This window comes from Epargyreus clarus, unplaced genomic scaffold, assembly GCF_041222505.1.
Source record: "Epargyreus clarus isolate Ecla_fem2 unplaced genomic scaffold, WU_Ecla_fem_2.2 ptg000035l, whole genome shotgun sequence".
In the NCBI taxonomy this organism is placed as follows: Eukaryota; Metazoa; Arthropoda; class Insecta; order Lepidoptera; family Hesperiidae; genus Epargyreus; species Epargyreus clarus.
The window spans coordinates 4,804,322-4,827,545 of NW_027332240.1; the positions used below are offsets into that span (position 1 = coordinate 4,804,322).

Here is a 23,224-nt window from a genome sequence, read left to right on the forward strand (position 1 = left end):
AGTAGACAAAACTACATGCATGAACTAAAACGATTTAATACGAGATTTTCCCGGGACTACTTAAATACTTACCTTATCTATGTATTTATTTACCTAGATAGCTTTAAAGGTAAATAAATAGGTATTTTGAATAAATTATTAAAGTAGGTACGCCTTACTTTAATTTTTGTTGTATAAAAATGGCATATGGTTCGTCTCTCGACTAATATAATAATTGATATTAATTAAGTACGTAATATTAATTAAGTATTTTTCCTTTAGCTATGGAATGCTAGGTAATTCCTTGGGGTAAGTATCCTAAGTACTTACCTACATAAATTATTTACCTAAGTTACCAAAAATATAATGTTTATCGATAATAAATGCGTATCTGAGTCCCGTTAATTTTTACCCCCTATTAGTCACTAGGGTAAAAACCTAAGTAGGTTAAAAATACTTAGGTAAGTACCTAATGCTATTTAATACACAAATAAGTCTTTTTTTAATAAGTAAATAATTGACTTGGTAATTAATTAATTGTACAACGGATGTAATAGAGTAACGTGTTTACTAAATCCATAAATCCACGTTCACGTCACAAAAGCCAATATTAAAACTCGATCAACTATAATGAACCAATATTTCATCTACGTTATCTCATTCAGTAGACGTAGGTAATAATAATAACTTACGTGACTTTCATATCGTGACATGAATCATGCGTCCGCTCGCTCGGCTCAAGTCGTCAAGTAGGGTAAAGTCTGTCGAATTCAAAGTATTATTATTATTTCTCGACAGTCTGAGCTCTGCGGCCGACGCTCGAGTTGAGCGAGCGAGGTCATTTCATACGAAGCGTTGCGCTGCGACCCGTTCCGATAAATGTTTCTGTGGTCGTCGTCGGCTTTCGCTGAAAATGGAGTCACACATACATACACTCTAATGAGAGAGCGAGATAGGCATACTATTAAGTTGTACGCGCGAAGGAGATGGCTACCACAGCACAACCTAGGAATTTGCCAGGCAGCCAATACTGGCACGCCGCCATACTGGCACTGGCATCCGCGTCTGTTCTGTATTCGCCTCCCTGCGAGTGAACGGAACAGAATTTTATACGGCCGGCCTAGATATCTAGCTACGCTACGTCGGATCGAAACGACGGCTTCGGTCAGACGCCGAGCGAACTCAAACGTTATTATTATTCCAATTACTCGCATAATGCGCATAATTTAATTACATTTGTAATACGATTTTTGAGAAAGATTATCATTACCGGTTTATGAACGAATTCGGTATCGGCTCGATACAAGTGCGGTTTGACGTTTTGTTGTTAGTCGGCGTTGTGCCAGGTTTATTTGGCCGGCCATTTTGTATTTTCATGCAGGTGAAAGAAACAGTGTGCAGTGACAGAAGTTCGCGGAAAATAGCATTTTCGTGATCAGTATTGTTAGTTTTTTTGCACTAAGTGAAAGCCAATAACAAGGTGTGTTTTGAGTGTACCTATTTGTTTGTGTTGGAACCCGTTCAAAGTGGTGTTGTTAACTGATGTTGTAGACTTGAGACATTGCGAAATAAACAACAATATAATGTGAGATTTGAAACAAACAAAAAGAACTTTATTACTGGATTAATATCTACATATTTTCATTTAATTTGGACGATGAGAGTGAGTAATTAGTTTTAAATCTTGTTTTTTGGTTAGCGGCATGATATTGAATTGTTATGGCTTTGTTTTGGTTTATTGGTGAAACGGTTTGCACGTCAAGTATAGGTACTATAAGGCACTTGCTTTTCTACCTAATGCTGTATAATTAGTAAAAACACAATTCTAAATGAACAAATCACAACACAATAATTCTTGTTTGTTTCTTATTTACTTTAACCCTTTTAAATACGTCCAATATTTGTCAATTACGCTATTGATTGACGAATCAATTTCAAAAGGCATTTCACATTTTTGATTAACAACATTGCTATAAATTGGCGCTAACGTGACGAAAACTTAAGTTTTTCTTTTAGGCAAAGGTCACTATACCTACTGCCTATTGTAAATAAACAGATTATAGTTTCGGTTGTTTATGGTACACAATGTGTTTATAGTACTTGTGAACGAAATGGTGAATTTGTAATAAATTTATATACGAGGTTGGTTAAGTGCCTACAGTAGCAGGACCACATTATAGACCTCATGTGTACATAATGAATGCAATTGGTATATATATAGGCAAGGAGGCCTTGTTCAAAATTTTAAAGAGGCTCTGAATTGTTTGCAGGTTTGTCATGGAAACAAAGATTGAGACCGAATACCCATCCTCTCCTGCAAATGATGCATCAGGTTCGTTTTATTTTGTTATTTTTATTTGATCATCCGAGGTGCAATGAATAAAACCAATGTCCTAATGGGTTAAGCATTTTTTCATTTCATTTTCATTTTTTCTAACATGCAAACACACACATGAAAATAAGTTCTGCTTTTTATATCCTTAGCAAGCAAAGTACTTTTTTATTACTAAAAGCTTTTGTGAAGAAATTATAAAATCATTATCATAAGAATCCTTCTGATAATAATAATTATAACTATACCAATGTATTTCTATTTTATCGTAACAAATGTTTTTGTAGGTGAATAATTATCATGATAATTATGTGATAAAATAAATATCCTATAATTATCAACCAAGAATTTGCCAAAGTATTATTTTAACTGATTGGCTTCAAAGAAGACATAACATACAACATATTGTTTAGTTTTGTCTTATTTATTTTTTATCTTAATTTACCGGATAAAAAAATTAAATAAAAAATCAGAAAAAAGAAATAAAACAACTTTATAAAAATTATGTGATAAAATAAATATCCTATAATTATCAACCAATAACTTGACCAGTAAAATAACCAATTAGCTACAAAGAAGCAATTGATAACATTATATTTTCTGTATTTAAAAATTAAATTATAAATGAGAAAAAAAGAATAATATATATTTAACTTTATAAAAATGAGCTACCTTGCGTTCTGATGCACATAACTTTTATATCAAAATAAGTTTTATCAACAAAACTGATAATATTTTGTACAAGTCAATTACATTATTATATAATTGTCACCCTATACTTACAAAATAAATTATAAACGATAGCCCAATTCATAATTAGGTGTCCAAAATGTAAACAACGGTGTTGACCTATCAAGAGAATACTTTTCAAATGGTAGTTTCTTATTTTTGACGATATTAAAGTAATAAAATAATAATAAATAAGTTAAGATCAATTCACATTTTCCAATATTTATATTACCTCAATTTCGCTCCATACAGTAATAATAATAAAAACAAGGTTTATGGTAGAAAATTAAAATGTGATAATGGTAACACAATCGGGATCCAAAACATTTTTTGTGCCCCCATTTTTAAGTTTCCTTTAAGTTTTTTGTTGAGTTTCTTAAAGATTTTTGTTTCTTGTTATTTTGCTAGGGTTTACAATACAATCGTATTTTGACAAATGACATTTCTTTGTTTACATTTTGGACAGCTAATTATGAATCAGACTATATAATGCTTAATCTAGATAATTTATTATTCTATATTTATCAAGTTATAATTATCGCTTTAAACTCAATTTGAAAGCTTTCCGTAATTACTGCACAATAAATGTAAGTGCTATTGTTTGTGTCACACTAATAAATATAGATTATAATTATCAAGAGTTTTGCTTTCTTTTTCTGTAAGCTTTAATTCTATCATCATAATTTTGGATTGAAACATAAAATTATTTTTCATGACGAAATTCAAATGACGAAAGAAAAATACAGTAATACTAACTTCATAAAAATGATCAAAAATGCAATTTTTTAAAATAAATTGCATCAGTCTTTATTCAGTATAAAATACAAATTATGTCAAACTAATTATAAATTATAATTCATAATCAAGTTTATTTATTTTATATTTATCAACATCAATTATAATTATTTATACTTTAATTTCTAATTTTAGGTTATGTTTTCTTTAATTATTTGTTTTTTTTCATGTTATGCTGATTTGTATTTAATATTTCTTAATTATAATTAATCATTTGAAAATTATAATCATCACTTTACTTCATAAAAATGATCAACAAAGCAACTTTTTAAAATAATTTGCAACAGTCTTTATTAAATATAAAATACAAATTATGTCAAACTAATTATAAATTATAATTAATAATCAAGTTTATTTATTTAATATTATATTTTATATGTCATTATAATTTATTATAATCATAGCTTTAAACTCTCTTAAAATACGTTTAAAGCTTTTATGAAGTGACAACAATAAGTGTAAGTGGAATTATTTATGTTTTGCACCAATCAATCAATATAGATTATAATTATAAATATTTGCTTTGTTTGTTTAGAAACTTTAGTTCATACATTTTCAATCATTTGTTGTGGATATTTACTGTAAGTGATGAATTTTGGCACACTACCTTAATTTTGCTTAGGATTATAAGCCATCTATATATCCATAGGATTATAAGCCATATATATATATATATCTATATATCCATTGTAATATGTCTTTAAACAGGATTTTTCACATGATTTATTAAACTTGATATAAATTATTATATATGTTTCTAAAAAAATAAAAAAATCTAAACAGTATAAATAATTGAAAGTTGACAATTTGAAACAATAAAGATCTTATATTGGTGTTTTGAAGAATTTTTAACTAATTCTATGTTAGTAGTAACATAGTTAAAAATTTTATAAGTACCCAGAGTGAACTCTCAAGCCCAAATACTTTTCATTAGAAACTGAATTGTTGACTTTGAGTTCACATAACTTACTTACAAGTGTCCCATTATCTCAACACTCCAATAATAGATGGCGTTGAGTACAGATTTATGGTGTCAATTGTAGATGTCGAGATTCGCAATCGCCTTAACGAATTAGGCGCCTTTTGTCTTAAGATTAAATTTGCAGTTGAATTATGAATAGTTAACATCTTATTCTAGAGGAATATGAAGTTATTTCGCACTTTTTGAAATGTAATTCTTCTAGACTAATATTATCGCGCAACTGAGACATTTCATTATATGTATAATGTTTACTCACGATACGCGGTTTAATTTCTTTATTTAAAACGCGTATCGTAAGTAAACATTTTGAGACATTTTATTATATAACTTGTTTTTGCCCGCGGCTTCGCCCGCGTTTAAAAGAAGAAAATAATATAATATACTAACATACATAAATCTGTAAATTCGTACCTTCAACTTTGCTAAAGATCATCACTCGATAAAATGCATAGTTTACGATTCAATCCTTACTAATATCGATTAAAATAATCGACTTTTTTTGGTCCAAAAGATCGATTCTCCGATTAATCGATCTTAGACCGTCATCCCTAGTTCCCGTGGGATTTCCGGGATAAAAACTTTCCTATGTCGTTACTTGGGTCTCAGACTATCTTTGTACAAAATTTCATAAAAATCGGTTCAGTGGTTTAGGCGCGAAGAAGAGACAACCAGACAGACAGACAGACAGACAGACAGAGTTACTTTCGGATTTATAATATTAGTAAGGATGTTTACTCACGATACGCGGCTTCAATTTCTTTATTGCCGATATGTCGACCCAGTTACATGGATCGCGGTCACGGCGAAACGCGGCCACGATCCATTCAAACGTGATCTCGATCCACGGTTGAAATATCGGCAGTAAAAAAATTGAAACCGCGTATCGTGAGCACCCGTTATCAATATCAATATCGAAATACAACAATCCTGTTGTCAATATGACATTTATAAATGAGTATAATTAAATGATTAAGTCGCTGGGATGATTGATGATAATTACGTTTAGAATATATTACCTGTTTGATAATAATTTCAATAATTTACGTGAATAACTACATTTTACATTCATAGAATTGAATTTCAATCTTTGATAGGGAACTTTTGGATAAACAGAGTTATGATAGTTTGTATTTTGTGGTAATAATCACAGGCGTTTTATGTTTTCGATAAATATTTGAAGGTGGTAGAACCCTTTTGGGGGTCTACTCCGGCACCACCACCGCCACACCTATTTCTGCCTAATAACGACAGTATTAGGCTCTGCTGTGTTCCGTTCTGGGGGCAGTAGCCACTTACTATCAGGTGGACTGCATGCTGGTCTACTACTCCTATATTAAAAAAAAATATGTTTTAGTGGTGCGTCACTGTGTTTTCCATAAAGCCGGTTAGTGCGAAAGGGACAAAAACCCCGTCTTGTTCGGTCAAATACTGTAAAATACCGCAGGCAGCGATTGTATAACATTATCATATGCATATATGCATTGAAATTTGATATTACCTTTTATTTTTTGCATAGACTGCATTTTGCAAGTAACTTGTGAGTTTTGCTTATAATAAATTTCTAGACTTCTAAGCTAACAATTGCTAAGTTATGTAGTCAACATTTTGTTGTATTACTTTAAATATAAGATTGTTAGTTATAGTTTCTTACTTATTACATAATATGCATGCGTTAGCCACATTGTAAAAATAATCATATATTCGTTTTGAAGTGTCTTTTCTTATCTTTCTATCGTGCTGCTTTTGAGATATTTTAATGGTATTTTTATTTTTATTAGTAGCCGTCTATATTTCAAATCATTAAAAAAGAAGCCAAAGTGGAGGATTTACACATTTGCCGCTATTTCTAATTTTGCCGCCCCTACCAACTTTGTCGCCGCTAAATTTGCCGCCCTAGGCTCTAACCTGCTCAGCCTATTGATAAATCTACCACTGCGCTTTGTATCAATTTTGCACTGTTTAATTTGTATAAAAATAATAAATTTTATAGTATTTCGCAACGCCTCCAAAATTGAGGGTAAACTTTTCCTAAATTTCCAAAATCCTTTCATTTTACTTACTGTCGTGCAAATGACTAGTAGTGTAACTCAAAAATGCGTAAAGTGCATACGAATCATAGCATCGTCGTTGTCGACCTCGGCGCGAACGTTGCTATGACCTAGATAAAGTGCAAAGTGTGCAAAGCAAATGTTAATTAAAAATCAGGCCCAGCCTCTCATGTGATCATGGCAAAACAATTGCAATGGTAAAATCTTAAATTATGATGATTTATGATAGATTTGTAAAAAGCAAACAAGTAATGTAAATATCTATTAATAAATTCCACTATTTTCCTCAAATATCTAAAACGCCAATCACCGTTTTGGTGCGAATGAGACATCAATTTGAAAATAAACAGGATTTCTGGATTATTGTGTTTATGAGTAAATTCAATGTTTACTAACGATATCATAAGTCAAACAGAATGGCGGCGGAAACACTATTCACAAAAGACCAAAATACCCTATCCCTAAAATCATAAAAAAGGACCAATTAAAATAAGATATAAAATGTAATATAATGAATATACAAACAGTATGGAAAATTATACCCAATATAGTATTTTTTACTGTTTCAGATGATGAGGATCGGGATGGAGAGTACCCAGATTTGAATGAAGATCAGCAAGAAGGGGCAGAGGAACAAAACCCTGACCATTGCTCGGAAGAAGAATACGAGGAAGATTCAAAGCCAGAACAAGACTTTAAAGTCACAAAACAAATACCTTTAAACTGTAATGTTGCTAACATATTAAAAAGACTTCAGTCCGTTGGAGCGGTTATTAAAAAACCTAAAGAGGAATACAAGTGTTTCACTTGTGATATAAAATTTGAAGATTGGGAGGAACTAGAGAACCATTTAATACAACACGTGTCCCTGCCCTCGGTGGTGCTCGACAAGCTGCCGTCAGACGAGGAAGACACGGCTCCATCCGGAGATGAAAACTGGTCTGATGATGAAGAAATTCCAGAAACAGCGAAACAGAAGGTGCAGAAAACGCCGCAAAAGATAGACATATCGCAAATCCTCAAAAAGACAGGCATCTCACTGAAGAAAGCAAGCGACAATGATTCGAAGGCAAATTCTTCCGATTCAGCCTTAAGTAAACTTAGTGGTTTAGGCTTTACGATTAAGAAAAATTCTACTCCAATAAAGAAAGAACCTGATTCCGAACAGCAGAGTGATGTTATGCAAAAATTAGGTAAACTAGGCGGCATTAAATTAAAGTTAAAATCCGATGGGAATAATGGGAATTCTTTTAAAGTTGTTAATGGTTTGAAAGACTTCAAGGCGTCAGACGATGAAGATGAAGGTAGCGGAAATGAGCAGCTTAAGGAGGAGGATGAATCTATGGAGGACGAAAAAAATGAAGAAAAAGAGGGTTCTGATGCTGAACACGAAAATGAAGAAGTTGAAGAAGAGGAAGAACAGGAACCAGAGCCAGAGCCTGTAGTTAAAAAACGTAAAAAATCCGATAGTGACGAAGAGCAACAGGAAACCAGAATTACTCGAAAGGTTGCTAATGTAAAAGGCAAACCAGTTCAAAGAAAATTGGTGACACCTAAAACTGAACCACCAAACACTCCTGCTAAGAAAGTAGTGCAAGCTGCACCAGTGAAGGAAGCGCCACAAAGAAAGCCTCCTGGAAGGCCAGCTGTTAAACAAACTCCAAAAAGAGGGCCGAATCATCCTACAGCAGCAAAAGAACCACCAAAGCAAGTGATCGAGCCGCCACAAGGAAGGAGAGGTTCTACGCCTCGTAGGGAGTCTACACCTCGGAGAGACTCTGTAACAACGTCAGCGCCTCGAAGAGATTCCGCCACAACGTCGTCTACACCAGAGCGCAGTGAATCACGGGAATCTAACGTTGAGAATGTTGTCGTAAAACAAGAAACAGAGGATGGAACACCACAAACCTCAAACATGCCTCTGTTCTCAGGACAAATCAAATCAGAAAGAGCGTCCCCTCCATTGAATGATATGTCAACACCCATAATAGCAAGGGTCAAAGCGGACCCTGATGGACCACAAAGCAATGCACAATCAAATTATAACGCCCCCCACGCCTTGCCTAGTACCCTTACCACGCCACTTCTTCCTGTTACAAAGACAGAAGACACTGGAGTAACTATAATCGAAATAAATGGTGATTCTAATGACGAAGACGATGACTGCTGCGTTGTATCAGCTACTCCGGCTACCGATGTAAAGCCAGTGATTCCGAAAACAGAAACTCTACCGCCCCCTCCGCCATATGTCGCACCGTCCTCGTATTCCGCGTCTAAACCCAGCTACACCTCGGGTCCTTCATTGTCATCGAGATTAACACCGTCTACGGAGAAACAGCATAATTTTAATTGGAATGCGCCAGATTCAAAGCCTCCTATTGATATGTTAGAAAAGAGTGCGGATGAAATCTTTGAAAGCTTACTGTCTTCGGCAACTAAGAAGGAAAGTATGTCGTCATTGTCAGACGCCAGTGAATATATATCTCTAGATACATTAGGCCCTCAGCATTCATGTGATATTTGTAATACTAGATTCACAGATATATCACTTTTAGAAGACCATAGAAGGTTGACGGGACACTCTAAGAGTCTCGTTGCGCCATCTTCGTCGACTCTTCTACCGTATTCTTCATCTTCAAATATTCTTTCGAGCCTTCTACCTGTAAAACAATTAGCAGAGCAAGTAGGAAAGTTATCGACGATAAATAGTGCAGGTCCAGGGTTTACTCACCAACAAAACGTCATGATCAATATCCAAGCGTATCCCGGCGCTGGCGGCGTAATGGTTCCTCCTCAATCATATAACTCTTATGCTCCTGGGCAAAATATGCATCCAGGCTATCCACAGACATCGAACAATATGTATGGCAGCGCTGGGCAGATGCCAGGCCAATACCAGGGAGTACCTGGACAAAATTACATGGGGCAAGGATATGGGCAGTACCAGCCTCCAATGTCAAAAGCTGGATATCCAGGCTCTATACCCCCAAACACGTATTCGAGTGCATCTTCTCCATATTCTTCCGCGTCGCCGCTTCAAAGTATGCAGCAGTCTGTATATGGCCAAGCCTCTACAGGTTTGATGGGTCCACAGCCAGGACAAATGGGACCGCCAGGGATGGGATCACCAAGTCATCCATATAACCCGGCTTCAAGTCCAGGTGGAACTATGAAGCCACCTACAAGTAGCGGTGTCAGAATACAGAATGTTCAAACCTTTCCTCCAGGTCAGTTGCTAGGCGGGCCTGGATTGGCCCCAGGACAAACTATGCCTCCCACATCAGATATGAATCCAGGACAAATGACAGCTCCAGGGCAACCGGTAGGGGGTCAAATGCCACCACCAACCCAAATAAGAATGGCAGCGAATGCTAACGTTACGGGCACGCGACCTCGTATGCCGACTGTCAGGGGTCAGAGACCAACTATCAGGCCAGGTATACAAGTACACGGGCAGGTACGTGGAGCAGGAAAGCAAGGGCCGCGGATGCCCATGAAAAGACCGGGCGGGATGGTCGGTGGACCTGGACAGCAGAATCGACGGCGACCTGATATGCTCTTACCGGGAAAGCACGATAACGAGGATTGCCAAGTTATGGCCATGCAGAAACAACGAGAAGGCTTGCCCATGATACAAAGCGTGCAAGGCGCGAAAGACAAACTGAATCTCGGTGGACAAATCTCCATAACTAAGAAAACCGTAAATAAGGAAGCCAACGCCATGGCCAACGTCCTAGCATCAAGAGGGATAAGTGTGAAACAGAAAGCGAAGAGTCGATCACCAACTCCTGAGCGCCCAGTTCCACATATCCCGAACCTCGGCGCCGGTATGAGTATCAAGCACACCTCAAAATCTAGCAACTTCTCAATACCAGAAGCTAAAGTCGGAGGTGGAATGTTAGCGTGTAAGATTTGCAAGAAAATGTTCATGAACTACAACTCCTTAAATGTGCACATGAGTAATGCTCATCCACAAAGTAAAATACCTATTTTCAAGTGCGACGAGTGTCCGGCGTCATATCCGAAGTCACTACAGCTACAGCATCATAAGAGGGTGTTTCATAATGTGACAGGACCCAACAGAGAGCTAGGTTTGCCCGTTGTAGATCTTTCCCAAGAGGATAACTTGAAACGGCTAAGTAATTTAGGTATATACAGTTTCATTCCCTTAGCCAATCGCGAGCAGGCGAGTGGATGCTTTGGGATTCCAGTGGTGTCGGTACATAACATGCAGAACGGTATGACAGCGGGCTTACAAGCGCTTGGAGCTGATGGACTACTTAGTCTTGGACCTCTGAAGCCCTTACCAAATTCATAAGTAACTTTTGGGTGTATTTGAGTGGGTGGAGAATTTTGTGAGAAATTGAGGCTCAGTTTATATCTACAGGTGGCCTACAACCATCTTTTAAAAACCATCATAGTTCAGGAGAGTTTTATTTTCTCCTTAAAACAGTAAAATATTCCGTCATACACAGTTGAACAAACTTAAACCCTTATTAATTTTCCGCTTATCCATTGTATAAAACTAACTGAAAGTGTCATATTTTGCTTAAAAAGTTAAATTTCCTGCAACGAATATAAAAATATTATTGTTTTAAGAGATGGTAGTAACCCCCCCCCCCCAGACATTGAAACTGTCAGGCACAGGTCGTGGCAGACAAAAAAATAAAGATGTAGATAAACAATTTACCTTGTTAAGTGTTTTATAATAATGTGAAACAAACTTCGCATAGGGCTTCATGTAAATAAAAATTAACATAAGTCAAAGTCTGATTTGTTTTTTATGAGAGTTGAAGTGAAGTTATGTTATACTAATTTCAAAGTATTAAGATTAGAGTTTAGTTATGTGGGCACAAGTGTTGCAATGTACTCGAATTATTTTTAACTTATTTGAAGTAATTTCTTAATATATATGTGTTGCAAACTCATGAAGATGACGTTGTTTGAGTGATTCAAGTGTTTTTGGTCCAAAAGTGTCGGTAATACAAATGAAATAGACAGCATAAACAATTTTTTTCATTTTTTTTCTACAGTCATAGAAATTATAAATTTTGTTTTACATTAAAAATGTATTTTTAAGTAATTTACATATTTTTCAGTAATTGACATTATCTTAATTATATGAATATTGGAGCTAGCGTTAAGCAGTCATATAATTGTAGACTAAATCGTCCATTTTATTTAAAATTCGCGACATCATACACCACACTAAAATTATATGTGTAAGATGTTAACGATTTTAAATAATATGTACAAATAGCCTACAAATTTCATTGATGCTGTTTAACTCTAGCCTCAAGATAATACATATTGATAAACACATAGGAAAATGTTATTACAACAATATTTGAGTAAGGTCAGTTATTTGTGATAAATATGGTTCAATGGGCTTATTGGTAACAATACTATGATTAAAATACTGTTTCCTTGACTCTATTTGATAAGTATGAATTAAAAATATAGCAAAATAGTTTCATTGACTTTTGTTGGTTTTGATAACCAATTGGATATAATTACGTTTTATTCATTAACATACATAATAGTTTGATCATGTTTCTTTTTTTGGTAACTTTCAATTTAAATTTTTAACATTAACAGAAAATGCGTAAGATCTGTGTTAGCTACAAACGATTTAGTTCCTTTTGATGTTGCCAGTATAACTGAAACGTAGGTATTCTTTTTTTGAAGTTATACTTCTTTTGGCGTGCTTGGAAAACAGATCAGACTGTATTTATATTTTGGGATACATTTGCGGATGTAACACATAATTTGTTTTTAATTCTATAACTTGCTATTTCCGTTTTGATACCTAAAAATAATTTTAATAAGTATGCCAAAGAAGTATAACTTCTTGCGTGCGTGCACACGCTTTTTAATTGTAATTTCTAACTTAGGCTCAAGAACTAAGTGGTATATAATTTAAGTGTGCTTTCTGTTATGTACTGAGATTTGGACTCTGTTTACAAGAGCGTCAGTGTTCATGAAATCCAAATGGGGTCGGCACCCCACCTGAGTAATGTTATAGTAACATTAATGTAACATGACGTCATAATAAAATAACATGGACAGTTTGTGTAAAAATGTACGATAACCTCACGGTAATCGTAGATTTATGTAATTTCGTAATTATACTTATTTTACTGAAAATACGTGTCACTTGTTAGGCTCAGTTTTATCTACGGACTTTGAATGTGTCAGACTTGGACCGCGGCATGCAAAATCATATTTTTCTATACAATATTTTGACAGGCATGGCCCATTACTGCTGGCTATGTTACGGTAGATATAAATAAGTCAATACACGTTGTATACGATAATACTTTTTGTCTGACACGCTCTATGTCTGTAAACTGACATGAACCTTTATGCGTCAGATGATAATTGATTACCTGACGCAATTTAAGTAGGCGTTGGCCTTGACAATATTTTCTATTTGGGTATATGTAGACATTACAAATCTTAATAGTTGATTTCAGCGCATCAAATTATTTTCAGTTCAGCTTTATGTGAAGCATTTACGTTCTGATGATGATACGTTCAGGTGATTTTTATAATTTTTGATTTCATTTAAAATCGTGTTTATGTTCAATTACGTTAACACAGGTTGATTATTAAATTTTTATTTCAATTTATATATGTATTAACTCTTATAAATGTAGGCTATGAATCTTATAGATCGTTCTATGCTATTTTTTTTTCACTTAAAATTGAGGAAGACAGACGCCAATATTTGGCGCGAAGGAGCGTCTAAAATCTATGGTGCATTTACTTTATTTTTTTGTGCATGCGACTTTAAATGTGCAATCTTAACAAATAAAATATTATTAAACGTACAGGTTTGAGCTGTCATCGTCAAAGATTTATCCCTCTAATCATTCTGACTTAATTTTCGGGAACTTGGAAGGTCCGTCGATGTGGTTGGGAATGTTATTTTTGTAAATTTTGGAGATATGGGAATGATATAGATTGTTTGTTTCATTATTAATTTTGAGAATGTGCTATAAGTTCAGTGGCCTATATTTAACAAGTATTATTTTATTTTACTTATCATATCTTAAATGAACTCGATAGATCCAAGAAAGTTGAATATCTAGATGGAATTTGTTTATGATTTAGGCGCGTCGGAGGAAGAGTTCGACGTGTAGATAGGTTTCACTGTGAATACACATTATCTTTCCCTAAGATGTACTTCGACTATAGAATATTTGCGGCAATGATACCGTACCTACTTAATTAAGTTTGTAAATATTGTAACGATGCGTAACGATTACTCATAAGTGCAGTTTTAGTTGATGAACATTTCAATAAGGGAATGCAATACATTTTATAAGTGAAATAGTTAATATTTTTTCGAGTGATTGAAGATTAAAAACCTAGAATCTGTTATTACTTAGTATGTTACAAACATGTGTCGAAGTAAGGAGTTTTGTACAAGTATTGATTAATTAATTAGTTTAGGCTTTTGTATAAGACCTAATATAGCGAGCTTTGTAAAAATAGCTAATACTAATTATTATAAAATTAGGTTAAGTCGAATGGTAAAATTGACAGTTATAATTGAGTGATAATAATATATCGTATCTTTTATAAGTTCTGAATATGATTTAAAAGAGTAAAACTATTAGGAAAGAATGTACATTCACACGAAAGAGGTCGAGATTTATGAATAAAAATTAATTAATTATGTTTTTGTTTTATTGTTTTTTCGTGGAATACTAAATCTGAGATATATATAACAAGTTAGAACTTGTGGAGCAGTTTTTCTCGCAGTTTTATTTCATAATTCACGAGACCGCAATTTTGTGCGGTCAGAAATGTTCGCAATGTCTGAAACACAATCGCACGTCTGAAGGAAAGATGAGTACAAGTTTCCTTCGTTGCAGTGGACAACCGCAATTGCAACGTATTATCTACTTTTTCATATTTTTTAGTGTTGCGGTTTCGCGGCGAAAGCGGAGGATTCGTAAGTTTTCGGTCATTCTAAATTAGGGTTGGGCTTAGGACACTAATTATTCAACTGAATAAATAATCATCCAGGTAATTACTTTGGGTAAATAATTATCCAGTCGACTACTCTCATAATTATTTTTAGCTCTTGTGTTATGTACAAGTAAACTCGAAAATTATTTAACATTTTACATTGGTTTTAGAAGTTGCAGTGTACTATCTAGAGAGAATCGCATCAATATAGGTAATTTATCTTTACTTTAAAAAAGAACACGAAGTTTATTAAACTTGCAGCTTATTCAGAAATGAAACAACACAAAGTTTTCAAATATTTATTTTAATCTTAAGTTTCATAATAAAGCTTTCGGTGTAAGTAAATCTTACCAGTAGGTAAAAAAAGACGAAAAAGAACAAGGCTCCGCAATTTATAAAAAACTTGTGCTTAAAAAAACCTTGAAATACATAGGATATCAAAATGCAGTACAATAAAGTAGTCAAAATATATATTTGGTAAATTGACCTTTCAATTGATGTGGAATGTGCTCAAACGTTTACGGAAACCTTGAAACTTCAAACATTATGCATTATGTGACCAATTTACAAAGATTTATGAATGGAGAAGTTTTAATCCTTTTAAAGTGTTGTTTTCTGTGACGTTATATTACTTGTAACATCTTTAGTGCCTTCAAGACAATCTTTAATGAATCAAGGAATACTAGTGCTACATACAATGGATTATAGATGTATTGCAGACTAACAGTTTATATAAGATTGTCTATATAAGACCTACTGCTACTGCTACATCAGTAACCAAGTCCATAGAGTAGGTTCTACCTGAAGCCAATCACAGATACTATGTCACTCCTGAGGTCTACGATGATTGCCCCATATGTAAGTAAATTCAGATACCATATGTATCACATTTATAACAATTCTCCATTCACAATCAAATTTAGAATACAGAAACATGAACACTAGAATCTACTGAGATTGAATAAATGCATTATTCATTACATTATGACTTCATTCAAGACGGAGGAGTTCCACGTCGAAGATAAGGGTGGAGTTGGGGGGGATGACCCCGGGGTGGCCCTGTTGACCATACGCGTAATCAGGAGAGCAGGTCAGCTTAGCGCGCTCACCTACCGACATCTGAAACACAATTTTTATGGTTATGATTTAAGCATTTGTTAATATTTCTGGTTTTTGACGTGTAAACTGTGTATGTAGGTATGTTTTGTGCAGGCTGAGAATTGTATGGAATCATAACATGCAATAAAGCATGTTATGAAAATAATATTTCTACGTAATGTGTTTAACAACATCTTTGTAAATAGAATCACATTATATATTTTATTATAAACTTATTGTAACAAATGCATATGAAGAATTACTGTGCTCACATCTGTAATCAATGCTAAATGGGACTTATTTTACTTTTTATGTATAATAATGTTTGTTAAGCATTATTCTTATTCTTATCTCAGCTGGCATAAATACCCTTCTACTGAAACCCAGAACAGGTTCAGTATTTTGTACTCCTTATTCTCTTTATATCCAAAGATTTTATTTCATAATATAGGAGTAGCAGACGAGCATGCAGTCTACCTGATGGTAAGTGGCTAATGTCACTCGTGGACATCTGTAATCAATCCCAGATAAGATAAGAAGTCGCCTACAAATGCGCCACTATCCCCGAGATCGAAGTTGAAATGCCTCGAAAGAGCACCTTTCAAACCAGAACACAGCAGCGTTGTTTATAACTCATGTTATGAGGCAGAAATAGGGGTGGCGCCGCCGGAGCCTAACCGCAAAGGGTTATACCACCTTCAGTACTGGAGGAGTTACCAATACCAAAAGCATCATACACTGTGATGATCCTCAGACAATACTACTGATTTCTTTTATCTTTTAAGCAGTAATTATTAGCTTTTAAACTGCAAATAATAGAAATCTAGTTCTTACCTTCGCTACACCCTCATCCCAGCCACGGATGACCTCTCCCTTGCCGATCTTGAACTTGAAGGGCTTTCCGCGGTCGCGGGAGGAGTCGAACTTCTGTCCGTTTGTAAGTGTTCCAGTGTAGTGCACCACGACAGTCTGCCCTCGTTTAGGGTAGGTGGCCTCTGAAACATAAAGATATCAAATTGAATGAGTTATTCTCTGTGACACAGTGTGGTTTCATGCTGCCCCTTGTAAGGAAATCGCTAAGAAAAAGGTAGTTAATTATTTTGCACCCTACCTATTATTGTAAATCATACCCTCTTTAACTCCTCACCCTAAGGTTGCCTAGAAGAAATCGCTGTTTTAGCGATAAGACCTCCATTTGTGTCGTCCTAAATTGTATGTTTTTTATTTTATGTTCTACATCTGGGTACAATAAAGCGTATTATTATTATTAGTTAAGACTAAAAAGCCTTTTTAGTGCTCATGGAGTTACTACTCATGGAGAACGCTTATCACACCCTTCAAAGCAGAACACAGCTGTGCTTAATGCTGCTGTTGATAGACAGAATTGGTACTGCAGTGATGTCTCTAGAGTCGAAGCAAAAAGGATTCTACCACCTTCAAACTGCATGCTCATTTTTAGTTCTGCATTATAAAAAAACAAATACAATCTTATATATAAAATTGTAGTGTCACAATGTTAGTTACCGTACTCGTCCGAAATGGCTTTACCGAATTTCACACAAATTTTATATGCATATTCGGGTCTGAGAATCGGCTACTATCTATTTTTCATACCCCTAAGTGATAAGGGTTGTTCACCCTTAATTACTTTTTTATTTATATGGCAACACAATGTTTGCCGGGTCAACTAGTAAACATATAAAATTACAGTAATTAAATAACTTAACATGCTTGCATGTTGTTAATTTTTATATTATAACAGCAATTACAATTCTACCATAATTGAAGACCTTGGCAGTATTGTAAAATCTATACTAATATTATAAAGAGGAAAACTTTGTTTGTTTGTTTGATTGTAATGAATAGGCTCAAAAACTACTGGACTGATTTTAAAAATTCTTTCACCATTCGAAAGCTACATTATCCACGAGTAACATAGGCTATATTTTATATGAAATATATTTGATAAATAGATTTTTAGGCGGTAAGAAGTTTGCCTGGTCAGCTAGTCTATTATATAGTTATAGATAATAGAACATATTCGTGGTTAGAGATGTGGTTTAGTACATGATAGCGGTATTAAGTACCTGTTTATCACTTCACAAATATGTCTAAAAATAACTTCTTAACTACAAAATGATGTTAATTTACAATAACCAATTAATTTTTGGTTTTATTTGGATATAAAACAGGCAATTATGTTAAATAATTAATGAAGTATTTTACCGGTAATGTTGAAATTACAGGGTGATTTGCATTTTTTTTTAATTGAAAATATTGTTACATTGTATACTATGCCCAGAAAATATTGTATAATCCAACTAAGCTTATCTTTTTATAGTTTTACTCAGAGCCCAAATATTACCCTAACCATAAAAACTACTTTTTCCATGCTATACCAGTAGTATGTTAGAATACAATCCACCAGATGTGGTCATTATTGCCTATATCTATACCAGTTTCCACAAAGGAGAGTTACTTAAGGTTGTCCATAGGTACGTAGGTAACCCTGAGGACTTAGTTGAAACACCACATATAAGTGTCTCCTCTTACCTAACCCTTCAAACCAGAACGCAGATTCATGCTGCTGTTAAACGGTAGAAATAGGTGTGACAGTGGTGCCATCGCAGTTGACCGACGAGTTCTACCATTGAACTCTCGACCTTCGATCAAACTCATTTTAGAACATGAATTTTCTATAGAATACACATAATACGAGAATTAGTAAGACTACTTAATGACGGACAATGTAATATTACCTTACTCCATAGAGGAAAATAAGTTTAATCTAAATATAGCCCCTACACCTTTGAAAATACGGTTCTGAATAAATTTTCACGACTACAATACCTACTGAATACCTAATTACACCTTCAAGTAGTTAATTACTAATAATTAACGTCCAGTCTACTTATATCTCCTTCAACGATCCTTTGTAAGATAAAAGCGTATTTATCTACCTACTGGCAATCCTACTGGTTAAAATTTAGAACTGAATAATGCATAGGTTAGTTTTATTAGCCGATCGATAATACATGCATAAGGTCAAATAGCACTCGTTAATTAGATTTTTTTAGTAGAAGTGTGAAAATGACATCATTTAAAACAAACAAATTCTTCTACAACCATTTTTCTTCCATATTTAAAAAAGGCTACAATGCTAGGTTTATATACCTATTCAGTTTCCACATTTAAATTTTCATTTTTTAAGAACGTATGAACACTTACCGTCGCCGGGCGTGATGGTTTCGACGTCTACGCCCATGATTATGCTATTTACAAGGAGATAACTAATTTATTGCACTACAATGAAATTATAACCACAATCAACCACACCGCTAAGCAATGGCGAAATTGGAAGTATTGGAACCGAACGAACGCGAAACGCGATCGGGAAAACGCCGTGCGGCTGCGGATTCGGACTCGGATCGGAAGTATAGCTTGCAGCGTTCTGATTGGCTAGCTGTTAGCGCCGCAGCGTCCTGTGTCACAGATAATCAATAATGCTTGGTCTTTTTGCATTTATAGCGTCAGTTGCAGCAATTTTTTTGTTAATATAATTGTTTTGGCCGGTTGAACATACTTTTGCAATTATAAAATTTATGAATTTATGTTACTCTAAGAACATCTCGTATTTAGACGGTTAGTTTTACTTATCATGTAAAGATTATTTTCAGCGGGAACTTTTGAACTTATATTAACATTTTCCTAATTAATTATTCCCCATATTAGTAATCTTCTTCCTTAACCGGCTTTCTCTTCATTTTTAATTGCGGTTGGTCATTTTAATCATTTTTCTCCAGAGTTTGCGACTCTGGAGTCTTGATCGTCTTGGGAGCTTGGGTTATACATATAGTAAGCTAAGAGGTAAAATTATATTTCAACAAAAAATGTAGTAATTAGTTAAGTAAAGATGCGAAAAAATACTATTTGGTAAAAAAAAACGTAAAAGTTGCTGGTCCGTTGTATTATCGGTAGTATGGGGGGCCCTTTATTTTAGAGGCCCCAGGGCAGTAGCTTCGCCTGTCCTCAAACTCGCCTTGTACATTTGGTAAATGTTAGCTACGATGCTCCAATCCATCCATAAAAGTATATTTGCTAAACTGTTAGAGACACTGTTTGAAGGTGGAAGAGCTCTCTGTAGTTCGAATTTTGAGACACCACCGTGACATCTCTACATAATGACACAGCACTGCTGTGTTCCTGGTTTGAAGAGTCCTTATTCCCTTATTCACATATTTATTGATGAGGTTCTTTTCTGGATATGGGTGTTTATGTACTCAAATATGTATGTCTTTGTGTGTGTTAATGGCATCCATGACACACGGAATTATATTGTTGTGCTATGAAAAGCATATAACATATGTTTTGGATACTTATTGACATATTCTGGCAAAACCTTGGGATTTTGCAAAGACTAATGTAATGTAGATCTTAATTTGATTTCACTAGGATTATTTTCCAGTGTCCCTGTAGTTCCGGGACTAGAATAGGGCTACGGTATCCCCTGCCTGTCGTAAGAGGCGACTAAAGTCGTAAGACTCCTTTGGAGATCCCGGAGCCCTCTACGCAGCGCAGAGGACGGCCACCGGGGGGGGGGGGGGGGGGGTTAGTGCGGTAAAAATCCCACATAACCCGGCGTCGCTCCTACGTTGTCGGGTACCTATTGAAGGTTTCCCCCTCGATACCAAAAAAAAAAGGATTATTTTCCAGAGGTTTTTTTACAGTTTATATGAAAGAAAACAACCCGTTACAAATATAAATATTTAATAGCAAACATCTTAATAAGTTAACATGTAGTGCCAGGCTATAGGACTAGTATTTGGATATTGAGGTAAGTACAAAATTATAATTCATCTACAACATTTAGTTACATTGGTTACACTAATAATCACATAACATAACATTAACACGCCGATATAAGAGATGTATAACAATGTTATTAATTTTATAACTGGAGCCCATAGATTAGTAAAGATACTTCGCCGCCTTGAAATTGAATGAAGCCACAAACGGCTTATTAGTAAGTTCTTTTTTTGAATTCTATAATCTAATTAACAAATTGTTAGGAGTGAGTAATCTTTACTAATCTATGCTGGAGCCAAAGCACAAATTATAATACAACTTAATAACAGCTTGTTATACACTTGAACAAGATTTTTTTAACTAACTTAGTCTCTTGTCAAATTGTACTATATCTGTGGCTTTGGTACATAAGAAGCTAAATACAAAAATCATTTTTCAATACATATCTTATTGACGTCTTAGGTACTTGCGAGGTAATAAGTGTAAACAAATATTTCAGGATCTCTTATAACATTGTTTTTTATTAGAAAGACGAGAGACATTTAGATTTGTTTAATTATTTAAAAACTGCCATTACAATTTTTAGGACGTTTACATACATTAATAAGCTCAAAAAATGTATTCATTTTATATTCAATGAAAATATCAACGATTATTTCCTTATTTAACGTTTTGTTTTTGTTTAATCTCAAATAAATAAGCAAACTTGTAGTAGAATGGCAGTACATAATAGCCTACTATGATTTTTGTGTCTTGTGTTAACAAAAAAAAAAAAACAGATTTTAGAATTATCGTTGAGATAAATGTCGTTGAGATAGTCATATTCGTCAATTAGTTAACTAAAGTGGCTCTTACCACATCTTTGCATTTGACAAATCCACAATTGGTTATATCAAAAAAAAATGTAACAATTATATATAAGTGTGTAATGTGTAATTTCGTACAGTAGCACTACCATGAGTTTACAAAAGTATTACTCGCTAACGACTGCGTAAAATAAATGTATGAAAAATTGTACAGCGCCTCTGGTGGTTACTCGTAGAACTAAATTCCGTAGTGTGAGCCACTCGTAACGTAAAAAACCTATCGAAATCAAATCGCTAGCGAATGTCATTATGATCTATTGCCATACAAATTCGGTCCCATGAGTCATTAATTTGACAGACGTTGTCAAGAAATACCGTAACGATAGTAGTTATGTTATTCACTAGCAAAATGACAATAGTTTTCTATTTACAATTTCTATAGTGGCGTTTCTATGCCAACTCATGGTAGTGCTACTGTACATTGTAGGCCATTTCGTACTAGCACTTTACTTGTCTGGGGGCACGGCAGTGCCTCGCCAAGTCGTGCCAAATTTTATATATCGAGCAATAACAAACGTTTTCTTATGTTTCATAAAGCATTTTTGCTTTTAAATACATACATAAAATATAACTTACTCATCGCACTTCGGCGTACTAAACAGTATAAATGTAACTATATGAAAAACATTTAAATCACTATTATATTTATAAGAATAAGGAAAACTTTACTGTTGTTATTGTTATTAACACATAAAAAATAAAAAGGAAGTACAAACTTGAACGTATATTTAAATTAAGTAAGTAATTTATTTGAAAATTACAAGAAAACTAAATAGGTACTCTATAAGTGAAAATGTAGAGGGCCATAAAAATCTTTGGCTATTTAAGGGCTCGGGGGAGAATGCCGGTTGAGAAACGGTGCACAAAATTATTACCATGACTGAATGAATATTTTACAATATGTTTACATAATTAAGATTCACAGTAAAGCGGTGTCCCCTTATGGTTTGGTTTCAATAAATAACCCACACGTCAAAACTTGACGAATTCAAACGTGTAGTAAGAGATTCGCTTAATTTGTGTAGGTTTTCAAGCGCTCGTAACCCAGCTTTGCATCTCACAATTCAAATGAAACGTTTTTAGACGTTTATAGTTGACATGTCTTGCATTCGTATGCTACATTAGGACAATATTTTGGCCATTTGAGGCAATCTTTTGCCACATATGGCAAGTGATACTCAAAGATTGTGTTATGCAAAAATGACAAAGTAAATAAATATTGAAAGTGGTTATACTTGTAACATTAAGTAAAGATTCCCATATTCTCTGTATAGAAGGAATCATTCAATACTATGTATCAATATTAACTCTTGTATAAAATACATAAATATAACTATCTTGGCGTTTTGTGCATCGAATTACATATTTAGTATATTGATTATAATAATTTCTATAAATAATCTTTGATCACAACACCGATTTCATAGACCATTCATACATAATGAATAAAACTACTTATCCATATAAATTAGTGGCGTTTTTAACAATATTAATTACAACATTCATTTTAACAGCCATTTTGTTATATATTTTTTATTTAATACTTAATCATTAATGCTACATTTCAACATATAAATACATGATAAAAACATTAAGCAATATTATAATA

General features: G+C 34.1%; 2 protein-coding genes across 2 annotated transcripts; one reads left to right on the forward strand and one right to left on the reverse strand.

Annotated features, from left to right (window-relative positions):
* The first annotated feature begins 1,026 nt into the window (after window positions 1-1,026).
* LOC140756587 (uncharacterized) lies at window positions 1,027-11,307 on the forward strand. The gene is made up of 3 exons (XM_073092115.1): window positions 1,027-1,642; window positions 2,250-2,311; window positions 7,435-11,307. Exons 2-3 carry the CDS (start codon window positions 2,257-2,259, stop codon window positions 11,181-11,183), a joined length of 3,804 nt encoding a protein of 1,267 aa, XP_072948216.1. The 5' UTR covers window positions 1,027-1,642; window positions 2,250-2,256; the 3' UTR covers window positions 11,184-11,307.
* A 3,823-nt stretch (window positions 11,308-15,130) lies between these two features.
* Window positions 15,131-19,307, reverse strand: Fkbp12 (FK506-binding protein). Its single transcript, XM_073091873.1, has 3 exons — window positions 19,172-19,307; window positions 16,778-16,938; window positions 15,131-15,964 (listed from the first exon to the last, which is right to left on the reverse strand). Exons 1-3 carry the CDS (start codon window positions 19,206-19,208, stop codon window positions 15,836-15,838), a joined length of 327 nt encoding a protein of 108 aa, XP_072947974.1. The 5' UTR covers window positions 19,209-19,307; the 3' UTR covers window positions 15,131-15,835.
* Between the last annotated feature and the right edge of the window lie 3,917 nt (window positions 19,308-23,224).